We start from the raw sequence: 22,580 nt of genomic DNA on the forward strand, positions 1-22,580 counted from the left end.
TTGGAGAGGGTTCAGAAAAGAGCCAGGAGAATGATTAAAGGATAAGAGGACATTCCTTATAGTGATAGACTGAGCTCCTTCAGTCTATTTAGCTTAACAAAGAGAATGTTAAGGGTGACTTGATTACAGTGTATAAGTATCTACATAGAGAAAAAATATGGGGTCTTCAATCTAGTAGAGGAATGTGTAACACAATCCAATGGCTGGAAGTTGAACCTAGACACATTCAGACTAGAAATAAGGCATAAATTTTTAATAATGGGGGTAATTAACAGTTGGAACAATTTACCAGTTGTTGTGGTGGATTGTTCATCACTGGCAATTTTTAAATCAAGATCAAGTGTTTTTTCTGAAAGCTGTGTTCTAGGAATTACTTTGGGGAAGTTCTGTGGCCTGTGTCATATCGGAGGTCAGACTAGATTATCACAATGATTTTTTTTTTGGCTTGGAATTTATGAATAAGTAGCTATTTTTCTTTGGTTATTTAAGATGAAAAATATACTTCCTTGCCCTGTCTGAGGAATAAGTAACATCATGAACATAGTAAACTGTCTGCACTCTAACATATAGTTATAAACTAAAGAAGTTGCATTGTTGGCAGTAACAGGCCCAACACTTCTTCAAGGCAGCTTTAGGCCCTGCCAGTATGTAGTAGAAAGGGACTGATTTTATAGTTGGTTAGCAAATATACCTGTCTAATGAAGGCTACAGCATCTTTTGATGCAAGCAGATTGTATAGAAATATAAAAACTTCTTTCAATTCATGCTGAGACAAGTTTAAAGGGATGATTTGCTTTACTTGCAGCCCCGGACGTTCTCCCGCCTGCTGTGACCATGAAATAATTATGATGAACCATGTCTACAAAGAAAGGTTCCCAAAGGTAATGAATTATATTTAAGATACCCAGTATCTAAACTAATAGGCAGCATAGGTTTTAAATAAGTGATGTTTTTGTTATGGGAACGAATGATCTAAGCCAGTAATGGCTTTCATAAAGCATCACCAAACTCTTATTAGAAAGATAAAATCACAATTAAAAAAATCCCTGCTGAGAACTGGACATTCATTTAGCGAAGCTGCTGAACTGATTTTGAAATAAAGCATGCTGGTAATATATGTTGATGCGTGTCTGGAAAGGTATTATACAATAGTTTGTAGTTTTACAGTTGCTGTAACTAGGTATTCAATAGTTTGAACTTTGCAAACAAAAAAGAAAATTTGTCCTTCACTCAGAATCCTGTGTAGCATCCAGAAACGCATGTTTCAAATCCCTTTCTGATATTTCTCATGTTTCCCAAAGGTTCGTTATATATTAATTTTTTTTTTAATTGTGAAAAATCAGTGAACTACTGGAAGTGCTTGTCTATTGGATGCTGAGCAATGGAAGGCTGTTGCCTCATCTCAAAGATGGGAAACAAAACTGTGACCCAAGGTACAGGTGAATCGCTGGGGGCATTGGCAGACCCCTGTGCGGTTCTCCAGAGGCTGATTTCACATAACAAAAAAATGAAAGCTGGAAAGCTGTTACCATTGCAAAGAGAACCTTCAAAACATGAAGTGAGTGTAACTCCTTCAGATACTTCTGCCTGAGTTTGCAAAGAGATTAAACTGTAACTGAGGTATGAACTGAACCATTCAACTCGATGGTGAGATAAGAGTGAGATAGAACCTCAGAGTTATAAACACCAGAGTTACGAACTGACTGGTCAACCACACACCTCATTTGGAACTAGAAGTACACAATCAGGCAGCAGCAGAGACAAAAAAGAAAATGCAAACACAGTATGCTACTGATTTAAACATAAACTATTCAAAAATAAAGGGACAGCAGCATTTTTCTTCTGCATAGTAAAGTTTCAAAGCTATATTAAGTCAATGTTCACTTGTAAATTTTTGAAAGAACAACCATAACGTTTTGTTCAGAGTTACAAACATTTCAGTTACGAGCAACTTCCATTCCCGAGGTGTTCATAACTCTGAAGTTCTACTGTACATGGTATTGTTAAAAAGATTGCTTCAGATTTCTCTTACATATTACAGTTCAGCAGGAAAAAAGATATAGTTACACATGGTAACAGAAATACCAGCTGAATTTATGTACTTTAATGCTGTTAGCATGCATAAGGTTTAGTCAGCAAGGTCCAGATTTTTAAAGGTATTTAGGTGCCTAAGTACCATGGATTTCAGTGAGAGTTAGGTGCCTAAATATCTTTAAAAATCTGGCACTAACTCTCTAAAAGACAATATTCCCCTGGAAATACTCACCATTATTCTGTATAATGTTTTCTTTATACAACAAATATCAAGGATAGAAAACTATTTTGTCTTGCAGTATATGAAGATTAATTTTAAAAGGTTGCCCTCCCCTTCCCCGGAGGTCATGTTTTGTTTTGGCTCTGTAGTAAAAGCTAACTTCATAGTGTTCTTTTGTTTCGTGCATATCAAGCAACTGCCACACAACTTAGCATGACTGGCAGTCCCCATTAAAGAGGCACAAAGTAGAATAACAGGAGGGGAGTTGCTGGTCAGCATTAGTAGAATAATGTGGGGAAATGGAGCATGTTTGCTCATTCTCTAGCTGGACAAACCACTGTTTGTTGGTTGGTTTCAGAGTAGCAGCCGTGTTAGTCTGTATTCGCAAAAAGAAAAGGAGTACTTGTGGCACCTTAGAGACTAACCAATTCATTTGAGCATAAGCTTTCGTGAGCTACAGCTCACTTCATCGAATGTAAGGAGAGTGATCACTTAAGGTGAGCTATTTCCAGCAGGAGACCGGGGGGGGTGGGGGTGTGTGCTTTTCTAGTGATAATCAAGGTGGGCTATTTCCAGCAGTTGACAAGAACGTCTGAGGAACGGTGGGGGTGGGGAATAAACAAGAGGAAATAGTTTTACTTTGTGTAATGACCCATCCACTCCCAGTCTCTATTCAAGCCTAAGTTAATTGTATCCAGTTTGCAAATTAATTCCAATTCAGCAGTCTATTTCTGAAGTTTTTTTATTGAAGAATTGCAACTTTTAGGTCTGTAATCGAGTGACCAAAGAGATTGAAGTGTTCTCCAACTGGTTTTTGAATGTTATAATTTTTGATGTCTGATTTGTGTCCATTTATTCTTTTATGTAGAGACTGTCCAGTTTGACCAATGTACATGGCAGAGGGGCATTGCTGGCACATGATGGCATATATCACATTGGTAGATGTGCAGGTGAACGAGCCTCTGATAGTGTGGCTGATGTGATTAGGCCCTATGATGGTGTCCCCTGATCACCCATTTTCATATATAGTGTTAGAAGAAATTTTTAAGCTATTCAGAAATTTATTTAATCAGGAAAAATATTGTTCTGGAGTGGTAATAGAGTTTCAGAAAATACTGATTAAATCTATCAATACATTTTTTTTTTATAGGCCACAGCTCAGATGGAAGAACGGCTTCAAGATATTATCACCAACCATTCTCCTGATAACGTTCTTCCCCTGGCAGATGGAGTGCTCAGCTTTACCCACCATCAGATCATTGAGCTGGCTCGAGATTGCTTGGATAAATCCCATCAGGGCCTCATCACGTCACGATACTTCTTTGAATTACAGCACAAATTAGACAAATTACTGCAGGAGGTATGAACCGTGCACTGTGCAAAGATAATTATCTTTTGTTTAAAAATTGTTCAAATATGTTTATTTAACATAAGTTGCTATGAAATAATTATGGCTGCTCTACTCAAATAGATGCCAAGGTAGTGTAAATTCATAGCGGACTTATTCAATGAAATGACCTGTACAGGAACCATAGGGTCTTATGGTGTGTGACTCAGGGATAAATGGATTATAAAGGTTTTTAGACTCAGTAACATTTTGTAATACATTGCAAGTTATAAATTGCTTATGTTGGTGTGTATATGCACCCCACAATGAGGCGACCCCCTACTTCCATAAATTCTCCTTTCAGATTACATAACCTCCTAATTTCTAACACCAGTTGAGGCAGCGGACAGCAACCCTTAGCCTTTCATTAGCAGCAGATTATTTATTTATTTAGAAGTTTGTAATGTCTCCTTACATCTCAGAAACCAACCTTAGTAATTAAAAAAAAAAATTGACTTCAGCATAAAAACATTCATAAGAATCTTCTTAAAATAATCAATTGATAAGAGAAATCTGAATCCTCAGTTAGCAAGTAGGACTTGTGCTGTGACATGAAGCTCATCAAATATATAAATGTACCTTTTTTAAAACACAGGACCATGTTTTGTCTTTGATCCATTGTCTGGCAGTTGTGCATATGGACTGATGGTACAGTGTGCCCCAGAGTCAATCTGGTAGACAAGTGGGTTCAATACAGTGAAATATACCAAGCAAGATTTTGTTAAGATGTTATTGTTTTGTTTTGCTTTGATTTTAAATACACAGAAATGTCAGTCTGTATGTTAATAGTTTGCCTGTTTCCAGACTATGCTGGTTTGGGGGTAAAACCTGGTTAGGTTATATCAGAGAACACTTCTCTTACACTGCTTTCTGCTGGTACCAAATTTCCTTTTGTACTTCCCCTTACACTCCTCCCACCCCCGCACACACACAAAAAAAGAAAAACACTGCAAAAACTGGACAACAATGCACCATTTCTATATTATTGTTATCTTGTCGTTATCAGTTAAGGCAAATACGGAAGATTCATGAAGACTTAATTATTTAGAAACAAATTTAAACCTTATTGTATGGTTTTATGATGCCAAAGTGCAGGTAAATTGCTAAATAATTGGTTACAGATATCTACTTGACTTTGCGGTACAGTATGAAGAAATATGCCTTAAGAGCTAAGGTTCACTTGATTGCATGTATTGACAGCACTGATATTACCTACATTGGCTGATATAAATTGGCCCTGTTCATAGCTGTCTGCTCTTTTCTAAGCCATGTGGTTTACAATATAATATCAATTGTTCAAAAAACATAAGCTTGTGTATAATTTCCTAAATAGTGTGTACAAGTGTGTTACTTCTTTTGTAAACTTATTTCTTTTCAAAGTATTATAACTATTATCTGGGTGAATTTTACAATATTCATTAAAAGCTAAAAACATAAAATAGTTGTAGGGAAATTTGCCTGATACAGAACTGATCTGTGGGAACATACTTTGGGTTTCTTAGGATGCATTTGTTGTCAGTTCCCAACTGTGACATTCAGTGGAAAGCTGTAGCTCCTACTGCTGCTTGGCACCTTGTGGTTGCTTTGCATAACCAGGAAAAGAGTCCCCTGAGGTTTGAGCAGCTTGATTTTAACTGACATTTTTGTAGTGCTAAGGTCAAGGTCAAGTTGATTTTGAATGCTTTCCTATCTCACCCTTCTTTCACTTATATGGAATCTTCTGTGAATATCCCTACCTACCTAGATCCAGAAGTGTGTAATAATACTTTTATTTTGGCCAGTGAGTAAAACAGAAGTGTGTTCAGCCCATTAACATTTTCCTCGTGAATGTAGTTGGCAGCGTATAGAATATGAATCTTTGCCTCTCATTAGAATTTTCTCAAAGCTGATGGTAGAAGCTTGTAGTGAAGTTTGTTCAGTTTTCTTTGAAACTTCACAATTAGATTACATTTTCTTCCATTGTGTTTTTAATTATGGTATTAAGCATGAGATTGCTATTTAGCTTAGTATTTACATGGATTTTGCAATTGCAAATACATAAACTACTTTTATAATTAAAATTGTAAGGTTTTAGTTTGTTTGAATTTTCTTTGTATGCTTAAATATATGGCACATAGCACAGAATACGCAGTAGATGAGATTTGGAATTTATCCTACAACTTCTATTATTCGAAGCAAAGAAATGCCTTTTTGATATATGAGCAAAGGACCATCAATATCTTTCAGCCAGAAGAAAGAACATATGGCTTCTTTTGCATTCATTAGGTATCATAAAGTCTATTCTTTGTTGCTTGACAATAAAGTTTGAATGAAATTTGAAATGCAGTTCAGACCCTTGTGAAAATTCTCTTTTAAGTTCTCCAGAAACATATTTTCTTTTGTACAGATTCTTTAACATCATTATTCTCCTTTCATCTTCTTATTCTTTGCAGAACTCAGTTTCCTATTTGCTTCCTTTACTGCACATACTTGTACTCGGTTCCTATATGGATGGATTAGCATCGTTTCATTATATTTGTACATCTCAGAGTGGTCATTTTAGAATTTCATGGCCATCATTTAATCATAGGAAATCAGTTTCCATACCACATGGATGCTGTTAATGTTTATTATATGTGTTGTAATATCTTTTATTCACAATAAAACAGTAGCTATAACAGTGCACAGGAATATGTTGGTGAAAACAAAGAATACCCCATCCATCTGAAAATGCAATAACCTTTATTTTGATACTTTCATGTTAGAACCATAGATTTGCACTAATTTTGCCTTGAGGTTAATGTAAAAATGGTAAGTCTTATTCAAATGAAAAGAGAATCTTTGCTATTACAGCAGGCTTTCTGAAAATGAATTATTGTGCATGCTCATTAGTGCTTTTTAAAATATAAGAAGTTGTCTGTTTCAAAAGCTTAAGCCACGTTATAAAAGTCTCATACATAATATCATTTTTAATAACAATGGTATTAGGGGAGGGGCTGGAGTTGATTAGATCACTGTGAAATATACTCACATAGTGGCTAAAGCCTAACCTAACTAGAAAATGTCTTAACTCGTTTGAATCATTTGGGTTGGCCAGTCATGTCACAAAGCATTAGTCTGATTTGATTTCAGAGAAGCAAGAGATTTCACTCTTAAAAATCCTGATTTCATATCGAAATGTTGACTCTGTTTTTACTACAGTATACTCAATGACACAGCTGTAATACATGCTTTTTAGTTGCTCATTCACAACTCATTCTAATAATTTTTGACAACAAATACTGATTCACCTCAAAGCCATATGAATGAAAATCGGATAGTAATATATCTGCCATATGAATTGAAGGTACCCTATTCCATGTTGTAGAAATTTTGACTCTCTGAGCTATGCTGCAAGGATTTCAAATGGAGCTTAAACACTGTAGTTAGAAACTATATTTAATACTACTGATTGTATTTGTGGTCATCATATTAACGTGCTTTCTTGACTGGTATATTTAATGTAGGAGTTTTTAATCATCCTTTTCCTTTGACTCTCTTAGGGTCAAGAGAGATCAGAAAGTGGAGAACTGGCATTTATTAAGCAACTAGTCCGAAAGATCCTCATAGTCGTTGCTCGTCCTGCTCGCTTATTAGAATGCCTGGTAAGCTGATGCTTATTGTAAGCAGGATTCTGATTTGTTACTGGTGGAAAGCTTGACTATTTGGGCTGGTATTAAAGGCCAGAAATAAAAGTATATTATTTAGTATGTAAAAGTATGTTATGTATTCTTTGGAACTTTCCAAAGTTGTTTTTAGTGTGAGAACTCCTATCCATTCGAATGCTGATAACTTTCATTAGTGCCTATCATTCTGAATTCCTTTTTATTTGAATGCACTATATTTCATATTGCACACACAAACTGCATTAGAAGAACTTTATCAAAGATGAAGTCAAACACTCGAAAGATAGGAAATACCAGGCAACATTAATTCGGCCCCCTTGTGTGTATGCATTATGATACAGCTGAAGAACCAAGGCACAGAGAGATTAAGGTAAAATTATTCATTAATTTTAGATGCTGGATTTGAGACCGTTAGGACCTGCTTTTTCAGAGTACTTGGCATTATAAAGCACTTTATATGTTCAAAGTAGAGCAGCTCCCATTGGCTTCCGCTGTAGCTATGAGCACGCAACACTTTTTCAAATCAGATTTTTAGGGTCTCCAGTCAGACACCGAGAAAATGAGGAACACCCAATTAGTGATCACTTGTGAAATTTTTGGTTTCAGTGACTTGCCCAGCATCACATGGGAACTCTGTGGCAGAGACAGGGAAATAATCCAATTCTCCAAGGCAGCATACAGCTGTCTTTAATCATAAGCCCCTTCTTTCTCTTTCTGCAGTCTCCTGCCTCTTTCCCGACACATCTTCCAACTTCTGCAACAAATGAAGCTGGGACTGTACAGACACCCCTGAGTCATCTCCAGAGCAGGTCCCTTACTGAATGAGGCAGGGATCCTCAACAAAATGCTATGAGCTGTAATAAAAGGCTGTATCATAATACATATGCAGAAGGAGGAGGGCACAGGCAACCTTAATTCTGGCATATCCTAACTTTTGATTGCTTGACTTAGCAACCTTAATAATGTTCTTTCAGCATAGTTCTTTGTGTGTGATGTCTTAGCTTTTTAAAAAAGCAAACTGGAAAAAAAAATTTCAAAATGCCTATTGACACCCACATGGTTCATCAGCCGGGTCGGAATCTTTAGATCCACTGCACAGTGCTGTGTCACTTGAGCTAACGGAGAACTGATGGCAGTAGTATGTGGACCTGCACTAGGGTTGGAGCATGCCCAGTGTAGTTGGAACCTTAGAAGATTTTTAGTCTGGCACGTCTCATTTGTGAATAGTGATTTTTTGAAGGTTTGTAACTTGGCCAAATTTGGGCAGATTTTGACAGACAGCAAAAGGTATATCCTGGACACACATGCAACACCCTTTGCCAAATTTCAGTCTCTTCTCCAAAGTATGGGGGAGAAGGAGGGGCATGAGAGTTCTAAAATGTCTCAAAGAAAAGTTCTGATGCTGAACCATTTTGGCTGGCATTTTTCCAGAAAAATTCAGCCTGTTACAGACACTGAGCTTGAAAAATTTCAACCCAATCAGTTAGAATTTGGCAAAGTTATAAGTAACTGAAAACAGGGTCTTATAATGGGAAGCTTTGGGCAGCCTTAATAGATGATGCTGCCAGCCCCACTATGTTTCTAGCTAGGTATGTATACCAGGCTCATGGTATCTGAGCACCTATTTGTATTCATTTGTTAGTCAGATGAGTAGGGCTCTCTCTGCTTGTGGAAGTGCTGTGAGCTACTGCCAAATATTTAAACGTTTATTCATTTCTACTGGGTTTCTGTATCTGAAAAAGGTAATGTGAGGATAAAACTAGAGATCAGAAAATAACTCACTTGTAATTGTGTATACATGAATTTGATGAAAGTTATCTATCTTAAAACTACTCTGTTGTGTTAACAAACGGAGGTGCCGCTGTAGAGTATTTCCACTGTTAATGCAGGTGGGGAGAAGAAAATGTTGTGATATCTAAGGGGAACATATTAACATGTAAGATGAGCAGCTTGGCAGAAGAGAAGCTAAATTGGCATTTAATGTTTGTTGTTCAATTCGGACTGAAGAGGTGCTGCTGAGGTAGGGAGTGATGAGCACTGGCACATCAGGAAGAAATGTGAGATGGCTGGTGTCAACACCAAGTCACAGTGAACTGAGATAAAACAACAAATGTATGCTCTATAACTATGTTCCTAGTTGGGGGTGGAGAGGAAGTGGGGGGCTTTTGGAAACCTGATTGCTTCTGGAATCTGGGGTGGAACTAGTGGTCTGTTTGTCCACTATGAGGTCCTTGCCATAGTTAGCATGCTTTTGTGATTTTTGTTGTGTTTACACTGGGCCAACCTTGAAGATTCTTAGAAGCTACAACTAACAAATCTGTTTTTTTAAATACCTGCTTGGTTGGCAGTGTGAATTTTAGAGAATATTTTAAACCAGTTCTTGGAAGACTTCACGGTCTTTCCTATTCACTTCCAAGTAAGAACATAACAGTTGCCATAATGCGTCAGACCAATAGGCTGTTTGGCCCACTATCCTGTCTTCTGACAGTGGCTCGTGCCAGATGCTTCAGAGGGAGTGAACAGAACAGGGCAGTTATTGAGTGATCTGTCCCCTGTCATCTGATCCTGGCTTCTAGCAGTCGGAGGTTTTGGGACACCCAGATCATGGGGTTCCATCCCCGACCATCTTGTCTAATAGCCACTGATGGACCTATCCTCCAGGAACTTAAGTGTTATTCAAAGAGTCGATGCCCATTTATAAACCCTACCTGGTTTGCCTCCTCTCTACTCCTGTGAAATCAGCTGGAGTACCCAGGCCAATAGTCCTCAGAATTAAGTGTCATGGGCTCAGTGAAGCATATTCTCATTTGGAAGACCTTCACCTCTGTGGCCTGTTTCCCAGCTGATTTATCAGAACCAGTCTTTTTACCATCAGAACGTAGTATAAGGGGCCATCTCTTTTCTCTAGCTTACCCCTAAGGGCATGAAGCAGGTGTATAATTCAGTGATGAATGACATCACTTCAAAGTTGACATTGATCAATAAGTTAACTTATTTTTTTCTGCACACTTAATATTTTAAAAATATATATATCTCCTATCCCCCTCAAAAAAAAAATCATCCTGAATGAGGATGGAAAGTAAAAAACGCAGAATTTTTCACAGGAATGAAAATTCGAAGATATTTCATTTTGGAAACACTCAGATGCTCCTACTGCCCAATGTTTTGGTGTTTCTGGAATGAAGTATGCTCCCTGCAGTTTCAGGTTGTACTGCTCGCTGGCACTGCACCAAGCGGGCTGCAGGAGAGCCAGGAAGCTGGGTAACCAGGTATCTTGCCTGCCAGGTTTCCACCAAAAGCTTTGATGTATTCATGCAGAATGTTTCAATTCTGCTGAGTCAGCATATTATGAATGGCGTGTTTGGGGGTGGAAACTGTTTTGTCAGAATTTTTTCAACCAGTCCTAGTTCTAACACAGTTGCTCTTGCCTCAGTTAATGGTGGACATGGAGACAGATGAGAATGTAAGGGACCTGTGAAATAGGTGACCTCTGGCATGAATTAACATAAGAAAAAATGCAGTTTGGGAGAACATGAGTTTAGGACAACTTTATAGTTTAACAAAAAAGCAAATAAGAAAGCTGTATCTGATAACTTCCCTTATTCTTTCCTACACTTCCTCTTGTGTATGGTCTATTTAGATTGTAAGATAAATATCTTAAATCTAAGGAGCTAGGAAAAGAGGCTTAGGTGTTCTTTTGATTTTCTGAGGCATCTAACATCCCTTTAGTCATGGGATAAATAGTAATAAGATAATAGATTTTGTAAGAGCGTTTTCATTTTCAGATGTGAAGTCCCTTGCAAGGTACCACGTTTTCAGTAATATTCTGGCCTTTGTGGTTTAGATCTATAGCTGTTGATAGTTTTTAATTTAATTTTCTTAAAATACAGTACACATTAATTAATTAGAATTACCTTAAAATTGCAGTTAGGGGAAAAAGGAGGGCTCTGGGATGTATGTACATCTGATATGTGTTTATATGAACAGTGGCTTATTTTACAGCATTCACATATAGGCGTGAGAGGATAGGACATCTTCCACATGTGAGGTGTAATCACTGAATAACATATTGATGATCGTAGACTATTCAACCAGTAACACTGTGAAAAATGCTGAAAAAATTACTACCTGCCTTTTATAGGACTTATTAAAGTGTTCTGTATTAATTGAGCTGTGCAGTGCCATTGAAAGGGTGGGGAGGCCATAGATTTGCTCTAAACAGTATGCCACCCACCAGTTGGACCTTCCTCTTCCTCTCTCAGGTGTCTCCATCCCTTCCTCCTGAACGCAGGCGGCAGTGCAGGTCTTCTTTGCCTACTACCTTCCCATGAGACCTTATACCCATCCCCTCCCAGAAGCCTCCCTTAGCCCTCATGGAAGGGGGAGTCCCCCAAGGTCACCTAGATACAGAAGGTGCCTTCCCCCCCTGAACCGCTGAACCCCTGACCCACTCCCTCCCAGGAATCTCAAGGGAGCCCCCCTACCAGGAGCTCCTGCCTTCCCCACCTCAGCCCTTCCAGCTGGCAAGCCTCTGGTCCAACCGTCTCAATTTCCAGTCCTGGCACAAAGAGGAGCAGGAGTCTCAGTTGCCAAGGTTTTGGCACCTCGAGAGCCTGGCACGCAGAGCGGGACCTGAGTGCTTGTGCTAACAGCATTCCCAACCACGTACCTGCACGCCATAGTTAGAAGATATCTGCGCAGCACCTGCCACTGCCGTGCATGTGGACAGCTTACGGTAGCTGGTTGCAATGTGCCAGGTTGTTTTTTTCCCACTTGTAAAATTTAAAAATTGCCCAGCACATCACAACTGCTAATGGGCAAGGCAGTAGAAAAACCGGCCAGGCTGGTCAAAAACCAGCCAGGTGGCAACCCTAGCTACTTAAAAGTGGTCAGGCTATGTCCTGGGTGGCCCCTGGGGCTCCGTGGCCTATGGTAGTAATAATCTAAAACATTGCAGTTTATAGCATGTTACTATAGTGTTTTGGACCACTAGTAATGGAATGATATAGTATTGCTTTTAATTAGGTGAATAACAAAAGGCTTGGAGTTGTAAAGGAAGCTTTGATGTGAGAGTTTAGGAGTACAGTTTCTAACAAGGAAAATTATGGTGAGTGTTTTTTCTTCTCTTCCAGGAATTTGATCCTGAAGAATTTTACTATCTCTTGGAAGCTGCAGAAGGACATGCCAAAGAGGGGCACGTGATTAAAACGGACATCCCTAGATATATTATAAGCCAGCTGGGCCTGAATAAGGATCCTCTGGAAGGTAAGTGTATGTCATGGTCTAACTAGCAATTACCAAATCAAGATGGTAAGAAATGGAATTATTTCTGCTGTGCTGATTGGTCTCTGTGATGCAGTGTGACTGTCCAATAATAAATCTAAGGCGGGAGTGGGGGTGGGAGTGGGGGTGAAGGGCAAAAATACAAATATTAACTAGTTTGCACCTGCTTAGAGACAAGCTCTGAACATTATTAGCCTCTTTAGATTTCTGGGGTGAGCTTCCATCACAGATTTCTGACTTATTTTTGAAGACTGCCTTGAGTTTTTAGTAGAAATGCAGCCAAACAATCTGATGATGTAACTGTCCATCACTCTAAGCTGGCAATACAAATCTGCATGTGCCAACTGTGGCTAACAAGATGGTTACTGTCCACGATTTGATCATAGATGAAGCTCCAGGTTCTGGATGCGTAACTGAGACATGGCTGGACAAATCAGAGATTTCTTTATTAGTCCTCCTGTGTCCTGAGAGGTGCTCCATTCAGTATGAGTGAAAAGAAGGTTGGGGAAGCGGTGTGCCTTGCAGGTTGCATTTGACCTTACATGTAGGAGGTTTTCTGTTCCCAAACTGGATTTGTGTGTGCCTGGCTTGTTTGAGAGTCCCACGATAGGGCTAACGTTCTGTGTTGTATGAGCAGCCCTGATTTTCATCTCAGATTTTCCAAAGGTGCTAATTGATTTTCTTGCACAGGCATTCAAATTACAAAGCCTTATTGTCCAGGGTGATTTCTGTGTCCATGAAGACTTTACTTTACTAGGTTGACTCAAGATCCCATTAGTTGCTGGTTCAATACAGAAATCTCATCACTTGGGATCTTGTTTTACGGACAATGCCAGGGCGAATTAGAATTACACCTGTTTCTTAATGAAGAATTTGGCTAAGGGTCAGTGTATAAGTACTGCAGGCTGGGAGTCAGGAAGAAAATGTTGATAAGGAAGGCAGAGAATAATATGTGATGTTCGCCTGCCTGCCTGCCTTTTTCAGTAATGCTCCAGGACAGAGGGGGTTCAGAGACGGGTGATGAGACTGGTTAGAGACATGGCAAAACTCATGTGGAGAATACCACAGAGAGGAGACCCGTAAGAGGGGTTATATAAACATGTATAACAGAGAATATAGATAAAATTATAATATCATATACAATATCATAATAAAAGAACAAGAGAACATTAAATGGGAGTGAATTTAAAACTAACACAAGGAATATTTTTTTCACCCAGACATACATAGCTTGTAGAACTCATTGCCACAAGATATTACTGGGACCAAAAGCTTAGCAGGTTTCAAAAAAGGGTTGGACATATATAGGGATAACACTTTATAGATGGCTGTTGATAGTCAGGATTTAAAAAAAAACTTCAAGAGTTTTGGAAGGCCATAAACCGATTTCTAACTAATGGAAGTTAGGAAGAAGCTGCCTATGGGCAGGTCATTCCACAGTTGTCTTCTGCAGGGTCTTCTGCAACATTAACTGAGCCTCTTACTCAGATGTTTCCCCTAACTTCCTTCCTGTCTATACACAAAAGCCTCTCACCTGAGTTTAGTGCTGCTTTAAAGCTGGGCTAGCTGGCCCAGCTGATGGTATGGGTTACAGCTTGGGTGCTGCTTTCACTTGGGCAGGTAACCTGCCCACTTTGTAATGAAAACAGAGGCTAAATAATTCAAGTGTTGACAGTCCTCTGCTGCCTTCCCACAATTCTCCCCGTGCCCAGAAGGACAGACTATTTCTCCCACAATTCAATGGAAAAGAATCATAGAGTGGCTCAGCTTACTGTAGCTCAAAGAACCGTGGGACAGGTGGACCTTTGGTCTGATCTAGTATGACAATGCCTGTATTCCTGCTGTACACTATGTGGGTTGAATTAGGAGGGTTTGATTTTCTGTGGGAGGCTGAGAGTCTGTCTCTTTTGAATGTTATGAGCCCGATTCTGCCACCCTCGCTAATTGTCACTCCACAAATAGCCCCCTGGAAATCAATGAGGCCACATGTATGGTACTCAATATGGATTTGGCCTCATGTAAACTTCTGGTAATTGTGAGAGAAGTAGAGAGAAGAACACCATAGATAAATAAAAAACGAAAGAAATGAAAAGGATTTTTGTCAAACAGAATGTTTACTTTGTCTTTGTACTTTGAATAGATCACTTTTATACATGTTTTTATATACATTAAACTAAATAGTGTAAAATATAACTTCAGTTTTTAAAGGGTTTCAGAGTTATCCAAACCTGTCAGAAAAATGGGCTAAAGTGGGGCTGTAATATATAATGTGAGTTGCTGGGGAAGGGAGATTACTGACCTTTGGTTAAATGGGAGATTCAGAGAAATGGGTTATTCTGTGTATCTTTTAAAGGTTAATTCTCTCTGTAAATCTATCATCAAATAAACTAGGTCAGCTAGTTCATACTAATTCTCTTTCTGCTCCCCACAGAAAAGTAACAAATATAAATACCATGAATTGCTTATTATTGTGGCCAAAAAAAATCCATATTTTTGGTATCTGTATAAATAATTTGTTTAAATGTCTCTTAAAAAGTGACATCTCCATCCTCCATTTTAGTTCAGAAGCAGAGGTTAAAAAATATGCATTAGTGGTATTATACATTTCAATATAGTGATTTCACAAAGAAATGTTTGGAAACATCTCTCTCTCTCTCTCTCTCTCTCTCTCTGTGTGTGTGTGTGTGTGTGTGTGTGTGTGTGTGTGTGTGTGTGTGTGTGTGAGAGCATTATACTGAGATCATCCTGTTGAAAACTCTTTAAATTTTTGCATGGAGAAAAGATCTAAAACGCAATAATAGCTGTTATCAATCAGAAATGTCACCCTGAATTACTGTTGGATTTCCAGACAGTTCATTAAAATGTGTATACAATGTTGGCAAATGGTCACAGAAAGGATTTCCTTCCCCTTGCAAGGGAAGCTGCCAATGTAAACCCTTCTCTACTTTTTCCACCTTTGTTTGCTGCCCTGGCCATAGTATCTTTTCTTCAAGTGAAATGGTACATGCGTTACTTGGAGATAATGCCAGATAAATGTATACTGTACTGAAAGCAGTACCACAACAGATTCATCACTTATCAGAAAACTCGTGGCTGCATTTCTGAAAAGTTCCCTGGGGAGAGATTTTTCCCTGTGGCTTTTAAATTACCATCTTTACCTTTTTGAATCATGAGTCTTCAGAAATGGTTTAAATCAATGAAATAAAAAGGGCAGATGTTTAATGGTATTTAGATGAGTTTTAAAAATCTCTTCAGGCATTGCAAAATGGTTCCTTAGTTCCCTGCTTCAGAAGCTGACTCTTGGTTCCATTCCATTACTACCTACTGTTTGCAAATAATATGTATTTCTCAGATAATGGTATTTTGCAAAAGTTCTGTTTAAAACAGAACCTTTTTTAATTTGCTATTTATGAAAGCAGTTTGGGCTGAGAAGGCTGTCAAAGTACATTATACTGGCTTGGTTCTCACCCATCCAATAAAGGCTACATCAACACTTCCATTATAACCCCCTGCCTCTCCACCCGATACACAGCTTTATAACTTGGCAGTAGAATTCACTCCAGCTTGAATCTTCTTGGTATAAGTAGTCTTAACCCAGGAGAATTTATTTCGGTTTAAATTTAAAAAAATAATTGGAACATTAATGCAAAATGTATTGTTGTTCACTTTGTTCCCTTGAACGATTTTCTTGTACTTCTGTAATGCTAAAGAAATCTTTGTTTTTTCAACATGACTTTTTACAGACTTCTGGTTCATATATTTTACTAAGTTGTTCCTTTTGTGTCTTGCTTTTTATTTTAAGCAACAGGCTTATCTACATTTAAAACACATCATCCACACATGGGAGTAACTTTTAAAAACCTGTATAGTAATTCCCTAACAAGAACGGTGTACTTAAATTTGTTCTGATGCATAAATTAAGTCCCCTAAGTATTAAAATTATGGAAATGTCCAGTTAAATTAATTTATATAAATATTCCATTATCCATAGAGTTTACACATTCAGTTGACAATATTGACACGTAAAAAATAACTTTACAAATTTCTGGCAACCTTATCTCTGATCATAGCACGTACTCTCAAACTCTTTCAACAATTACTTATGAACTAAAAGGTGTATCTTCAGTTGTGTAAAGTATGTAATTAACTATGTATAGGATTAGAGTAACACTAAGCTTCCCAAGGTCTTTCATCTACCATCTGTCCCATTTAGCTCTTATTACCCTGAGGAGTTCCTGTGTCTGGATCCACAGAGCACACTCTGGGGTCCCAGTTTGAAGCTGAGAGGGACAACCAGGTAATTGGGAATCTTAGCACTTCCCCAGGGTAGTAGATATGGGGTAGCCAAAAACCCTATTACATTTCTTAAAGTTCTAGAAAGAAAATGGCTCTTAGCTGATCTTGTTAGGCACTTCACCTTTTGTCTTCATAAAATTTAAAGCATTGAAGCCCTTATCTGGATAAACTAGACGCCAGTTAGCTTCTAGTACTATGAGACTTTAAGAAGCCCGACTAGGACAGTAGCTGCTCCTAAATACCAGTGATGCCCTGAGGAAGGTCCTAAACTCCACAGGATTCTGAGCGACTTTATTGCCTCCCTTAATTTTCACTACATTGGAGAGTTCCTCAGTCTAACAAGGCAGGGGATCTGCAGAATTAGGAGTTCTTCTTCGAGTGCTGGTCTCTGTATATTCTATGGATACACATGCCCACAGTGCACCTGAGATCAGATTTCTAGCAAGTAGCGTCCATTGGTCTGTGTCTGCAAAGTTGCTCTCTTCGTCTCCCTACTGAGGGGCAGGTGTGGACACACCTCTCCAGTTCCTTGTTACCCCCACATGGCCTGAGTGGGATTCCTCTGTGTCTGAAGCTGCTGCATAGCTTTCCTATCTGTAAATACATATTGTAAATAGCTTTTAATATTTTACTGTTTTTAGTGTTTTTCTAGTTTCTTCCTCACCCCAGGGACCCTCCCCTCAGGAGAAAGACTGTGCCTAAAGTTCCAGGGTTTAAGAACGGTCTCCCCTGTCCCTTTTCCTTCTGTGTCAGTGACAAACACCAGCACTGCCTTTGCTGCCTTGGGGAGGCTCACATCACCACCAAGTGCAGCATCTGCTGCTCCTTCCCTCTCTGAACATGTGAGGGATGAGAGCTCTGTCTGAGGAAACATTTCATGGAGAGAACCATGAGACCCTAGTCGGACCCAGGATGGAGAGACCCCTGATACAATGGCTGCAGGCTGCGAGCAGCGTGCCTCCAAGGATGAGAACCAGAGCAGAGGCCAGAGTTATTAAGCATAAGAAATCACTCCCTCAGACCTCTCACGAGAGTAAGAGACATAGGCATAAGGACTGATCCCCTTCTAGGTTTGCCTCTAAGAGAAAAGATCACTCCCTGACTTCGTCTAGTTCAGGTGAGTCCCCACGCATGGCTCCTAAATACTTAAGTCCGCATAAACCTGACCAAGCGGGTAAGGTGTGAAGGAGAAAGGGTCCTGTCCGTTGGTACCAGCACCTACTCCAACTCAGAAGCCGAAGGATTGGCATCTGCCAGCACCAACTTGGAGCTGCACTTTGGACTCCCTTCAATGGTACTGCCACGCTTGAAGAAGGATCCACCAACCCCCAAGCCCTTGGATGCACTGGGTCCATCGTTTACCACCGCTGGGACCTCTCGCACTCTAGATCAGAATGTACTGGAACCTTTACCTCTCCAGGGCATATTTTTACCTTTCCCTACCCTCAGTCTCCTCTGTATTCAGTTCCAGTCCTCCTCAGGGACATGACAACATTAGACAAAGAAACCACCTCATGGAGAAATGGATTGTCCCATATCCTTTCTACAAGTCAGAGTTGGTATTCACTGATATCATCAGCACTGCTGATAGAACCTGAATCCACCTTCTTGTCAACTGAGTCCAGTGTTCTAGACAAACCCTTGCCTCACAGGGAGGCAAGCTTAGACAGAGACTCCAGAAGATCTTTCAGCCCTCCTCCTCCCAGATATGACTTCCCAAGGGACTGTTTTCACTCAGTGCCATGGTGCTCTCCTCAACTGGTCCAACTTTCATACTGGTCACATTAGGGTCCATGGCGTGGGATCCTTATGCTAGTCACTCTGGATTTGTGCATGATTCACACTGGCCTTCTCTTCCTAGCCAAAACCAAACTTCGTTTGAGTATGCAGAGGAAAAAATCAAACTGGATCTGGCAGTACCGATGGTTCCAACAGGCATGACTTCCTCCTCATTCAATGAGGCAATTTCTCCATCATTGCCATCCCATCTGATCTGACTTGCCCTTTGATGAGTCTGTTCTCTTCAGTGAAAGACCTGATGAGACATTACACTTGGTAAAGCACTCCAGGACAGCCCTCCGCTCCCTAGGCATTCATACCCTGCCCACAAAGAGAAAACACCACAGGCAGACTGCCCCCCCAGCTGTTTTACCACCAGCACCCTTACAAACCACTGCGCAAATACTAGAGGGTACAAAGATCAGGTATACAGCTTTCTCTTCAACCACCGCTGCTCAACCCAACCCACCAACCAGGGATTTCTTTTGACAGGATGCTTGAGAAATGCATCCCCTTACTGATGCCATTCCCTAATGCCCCCGAAACCTTTGTGGCCTCCTCGCCCTTTTTGCCAGGGAGGGACATAACAAAGGACAAGTGAGTACTACAGATCATCAACTCCGACTACATAATCAAACTTCTCTCCTCTCCCTTCCCCTCCCCGCACAAGCCCTCTTCTGGGTCCCTCTCCAGATACCATTGTCATGAAATCTTCCATAAGGAAGTGAACTCCTCTCCTGCAGTGAGGGGCTATAGTGCAAGTGCCACCCAAAATCAAGGGAAGGATTCTACCTACATATTTCATAGTTCCCAAGAAAAACAGGATGGAGATCAATTCTAGTTCTATGCCAGCTAAATGTTTTTTTATGAAAATCAAAATTTTGCCTGGTCACACTGACATCAATAATGCCTTCTCTGGAGGAGGGCATGTGGTTCGTGGCTCTTGATGTGAAAAATGCTTATTTTCATGTGGCCATTCATCCATCCCACAGAAGGTTCTTCAGATTCCTGAGGAGCACTTTCAGGTCAGAGTACTCCTGTTTGGGATAGCGACAGGACCTCGCATTATCTTTGCGAAGTTCTTCTACGTGGTGGTGGCCCAGATGAGAGTAAAGAGCTACATCGTCTTCCGGTACCAGGATGATAAGCTACTAACAGGCAAATCCAGTCCAGAGTCCAGTCAGTGACCATATTCTTACTCTCTTCTGGCATCCTTATGACTCTGCGTAAACAAAGAAAAGTCCACTTTTTAGGAATCTTTTTAGGAGCAACCCTAGACTCGATCTCAGTGAAGGCCTAGCTTCCTATGGACAGATTCTAGGCCATGAACAGCTGATATGGCCAATTTCCCATAGACCTCCTGCAGTCAAGGTCTGTCTAGGCCACATGACCTCATGTACCTACATAACCTCGTTCACCAGACTTCCGTTGCCCAAAGGCCTGGCTCTGGTCAGTTTACTCACCAGACAGAAACGATATGAATACCAAGATAACAATCTATCCTAAGGTCACAGCTGCTCTCGTATGTTAGACAAACCTGGAACAACTGGGACCTGGGAGTTCCTTTCCTTCCAGCCACACCCAACATGACCATAATCACAGACACATCCCTCATAGGCTAGGGAGCCCACATTGTGCAAGGCACATAGTTTCCTGGGATTGGGGGGGGGGGCAGTGTATATATCAGTCTATTGGAGCTGAGCACAATCCGTTCAGCTTGCAATACAGTCTTTCCACTTATATGGTCTCCTCATATCCAGATAACATCACACAACATGACGACGGTCTTCTACATAAACAAGGCAGAGCAAAATCTCTTCCTCTCTGTATAGAGGTAGTCAGTTTATGGTATTGGTGCATCAGGAACCACATACCTTCCAGGTGCACAGAACTCTGTGGTGGACAATTTCAGCAGGCATTTATGTACAGACCATGAATGTGAGATATGCATTTCTGTCCTGAATGATGGCCCCACTTGATGGTGAATGCCATCCTGGGATCCGCTCACTTCCCAGATGAACAAGGAATTCCGTCTATAACTGCTGTAGAGGAGCACTAGGCCGGGAATCTAGGGCAATGTCCTCCTGTTTTCCTGAACAGACCACCTGAGGTACACCTTTCCTCCTGTCCCACTGCTACCACTGTGAAAGATTCATCACGACAAAGCTTGAGTCATTCTCGCTGCAACCAACTGGCTCAAATAGTTCTGGTTTCCGGTTGTCTTACAAATGTCAACCTGTTTTATCATAAGCATCTGTCCCTTCCCAGATCTGTTTTAACTCAGGAAAATGTCAAGATCGAACATCCCAAACTGTACTCTCTTCACCATATGGCCTGGTATTTGCATAAGCATCAGACCTAGAGCATTCATGTTCAGAGGCCATTCAGTCAAAGCAGAAAAGGCTCTAGAAAATGCTATCTAACTAAATGGAGGCATTTCTCTATCTGGATGCAACAAAACCAGTTATCCCCAGAGTCAGCAGATAATCCTACTATTTTGGACTATCTCCTGTCCCTGAAGACTTGAGGGCTTCCCATTTGTTCACTGCAGGTCCATCTAGCAGCCTCCGGTAAAAGGCCACTCTATTTTTACTCACCCAACCAGCAGTTAGATTTCTGAAAGGTCTCATTAGGAGCTTCCCACCAATGATGAAATCAACACTGCAATGGGAATCAACCTTGTACTCTCAATATTTGCCAGACCACCCTTTGAACCATTAGCAACGTTTTCCGTGCGCCACCTGTCCATGAAGGTCACCTTCCAAGTCACAGTCACATCAGCCAGAAGCATGAGTGACTCGCCATACACCATACTTCATAAGGAGAAGGTTATCCTTCAACTCCACCTGAAATTCATCCCCAAGGTAATTTCTGAGTTTCACATGAGTCAACCTATTCACTTTCTGGAAGCTCAGATTTCCAATGGGGAGAGGAGATTTCACTCTCTCGCTATCAGATGGGCTTTGATTTTCTGTCTGCAAAGAACAAAACCAATTGGGAAACCACCAAGGTTATGTAGCAGAGCTATCACAAGGACCAGCGTTATCTGCTCAGAGACTCTCTAAGTGGATCTCTGGCTGCATCATTCTTTGTTATCAGTTGGCGCGTATTCCTCCTGACAGGGTGAGGGCCCATTCTACTAGAGCACAAGCAACCTCAACAGTATCTTTTTGAGAAGCACCTATGCTGGATGTTTGTAGGGCATAGGCTCTACTGGAGCGCCATCCATACCTTCATGAAACATTACGCCTCAGTGTAGGCCTCTTCTGCAGAGGCAACAGTTGGAACAGCAGTTTACAGACATCTATATCAGCTGCATCCCTGCAACCCCTGTTTGACTTCTGCCAACCAGTCAGTCACATGTGGAATATACATAGAAGCCAACACTCAGAAGAAATGGAGGTTACTTATCTATAACTGGAAGTTCTTTGAGGTGTTTGTTCCCTATCTGTATTACACTACTAGTGCTCCTTCCCCTCTATTTTGATCTTAACTGATTTGCGATAAGAGGAGGAAGTGGGTTGGCAGTGGTCCGCACTGCCCCTTGTTTCAGAGCACAAGGAGGGCAACGGCACAGACCAATGGACGCTGCTTGCTAGAAATCTCCAGTCTCAGGCGCATGGTGTACATACATACCAGCATGTGGAATACGGACGAGGCGGGAGGGGGGACACATATCTTGAAGAACTGCCAGTTACAGATAAGTAACCTCTATTTCTGCAGGATAGTGAAAGCTAAGATGAGCTATTTGATTATTCAGTATATTTTTCTCCATCGTCTTTCATGGTAGAAACCGTTAAGATGGATATTAGAGAGACAAGGTGTGTGAGGTAATGTCTTTTATTGGACCAACTTCTGTTGGTGAGACAAGTTTTCAAGCTTACACAGAACTTTTGTTCAGGTTTGGATTAACCATGATTGCCTCAGCAGGTCCAAC

The 22,580-nt window shown here is 40.4% G+C and overlaps 1 protein-coding gene across 8 annotated transcripts in view; it reads left to right on the forward strand.

Moving 5' to 3' along the window:
* MAST4 (microtubule associated serine/threonine kinase family member 4) overlaps positions 1-22,580 on the forward strand; it is a 446,036-nt gene that overhangs the window by 360,402 nt on the left and 63,054 nt on the right. For all 8 annotated transcript variants that reach the window (XM_043546459.1, XM_043546460.1, XM_027821471.3 and 5 more), the window contains 4 exons: positions 806-881; positions 3,405-3,614; positions 7,163-7,264; positions 12,418-12,550. In XM_043546459.1, coding sequence (XP_043402394.1) covers positions 806-881; positions 3,405-3,614; positions 7,163-7,264; positions 12,418-12,550 — 521 coding nt within the window. The remainder of the gene's footprint in view (positions 1-805; positions 882-3,404; positions 3,615-7,162; positions 7,265-12,417; positions 12,551-22,580) is intronic.

Source organism: Chelonia mydas, chromosome 5 (assembly GCF_015237465.2).
Source record: "Chelonia mydas isolate rCheMyd1 chromosome 5, rCheMyd1.pri.v2, whole genome shotgun sequence".
Taxonomy (NCBI): Eukaryota; Metazoa; Chordata; order Testudines; family Cheloniidae; genus Chelonia; species Chelonia mydas.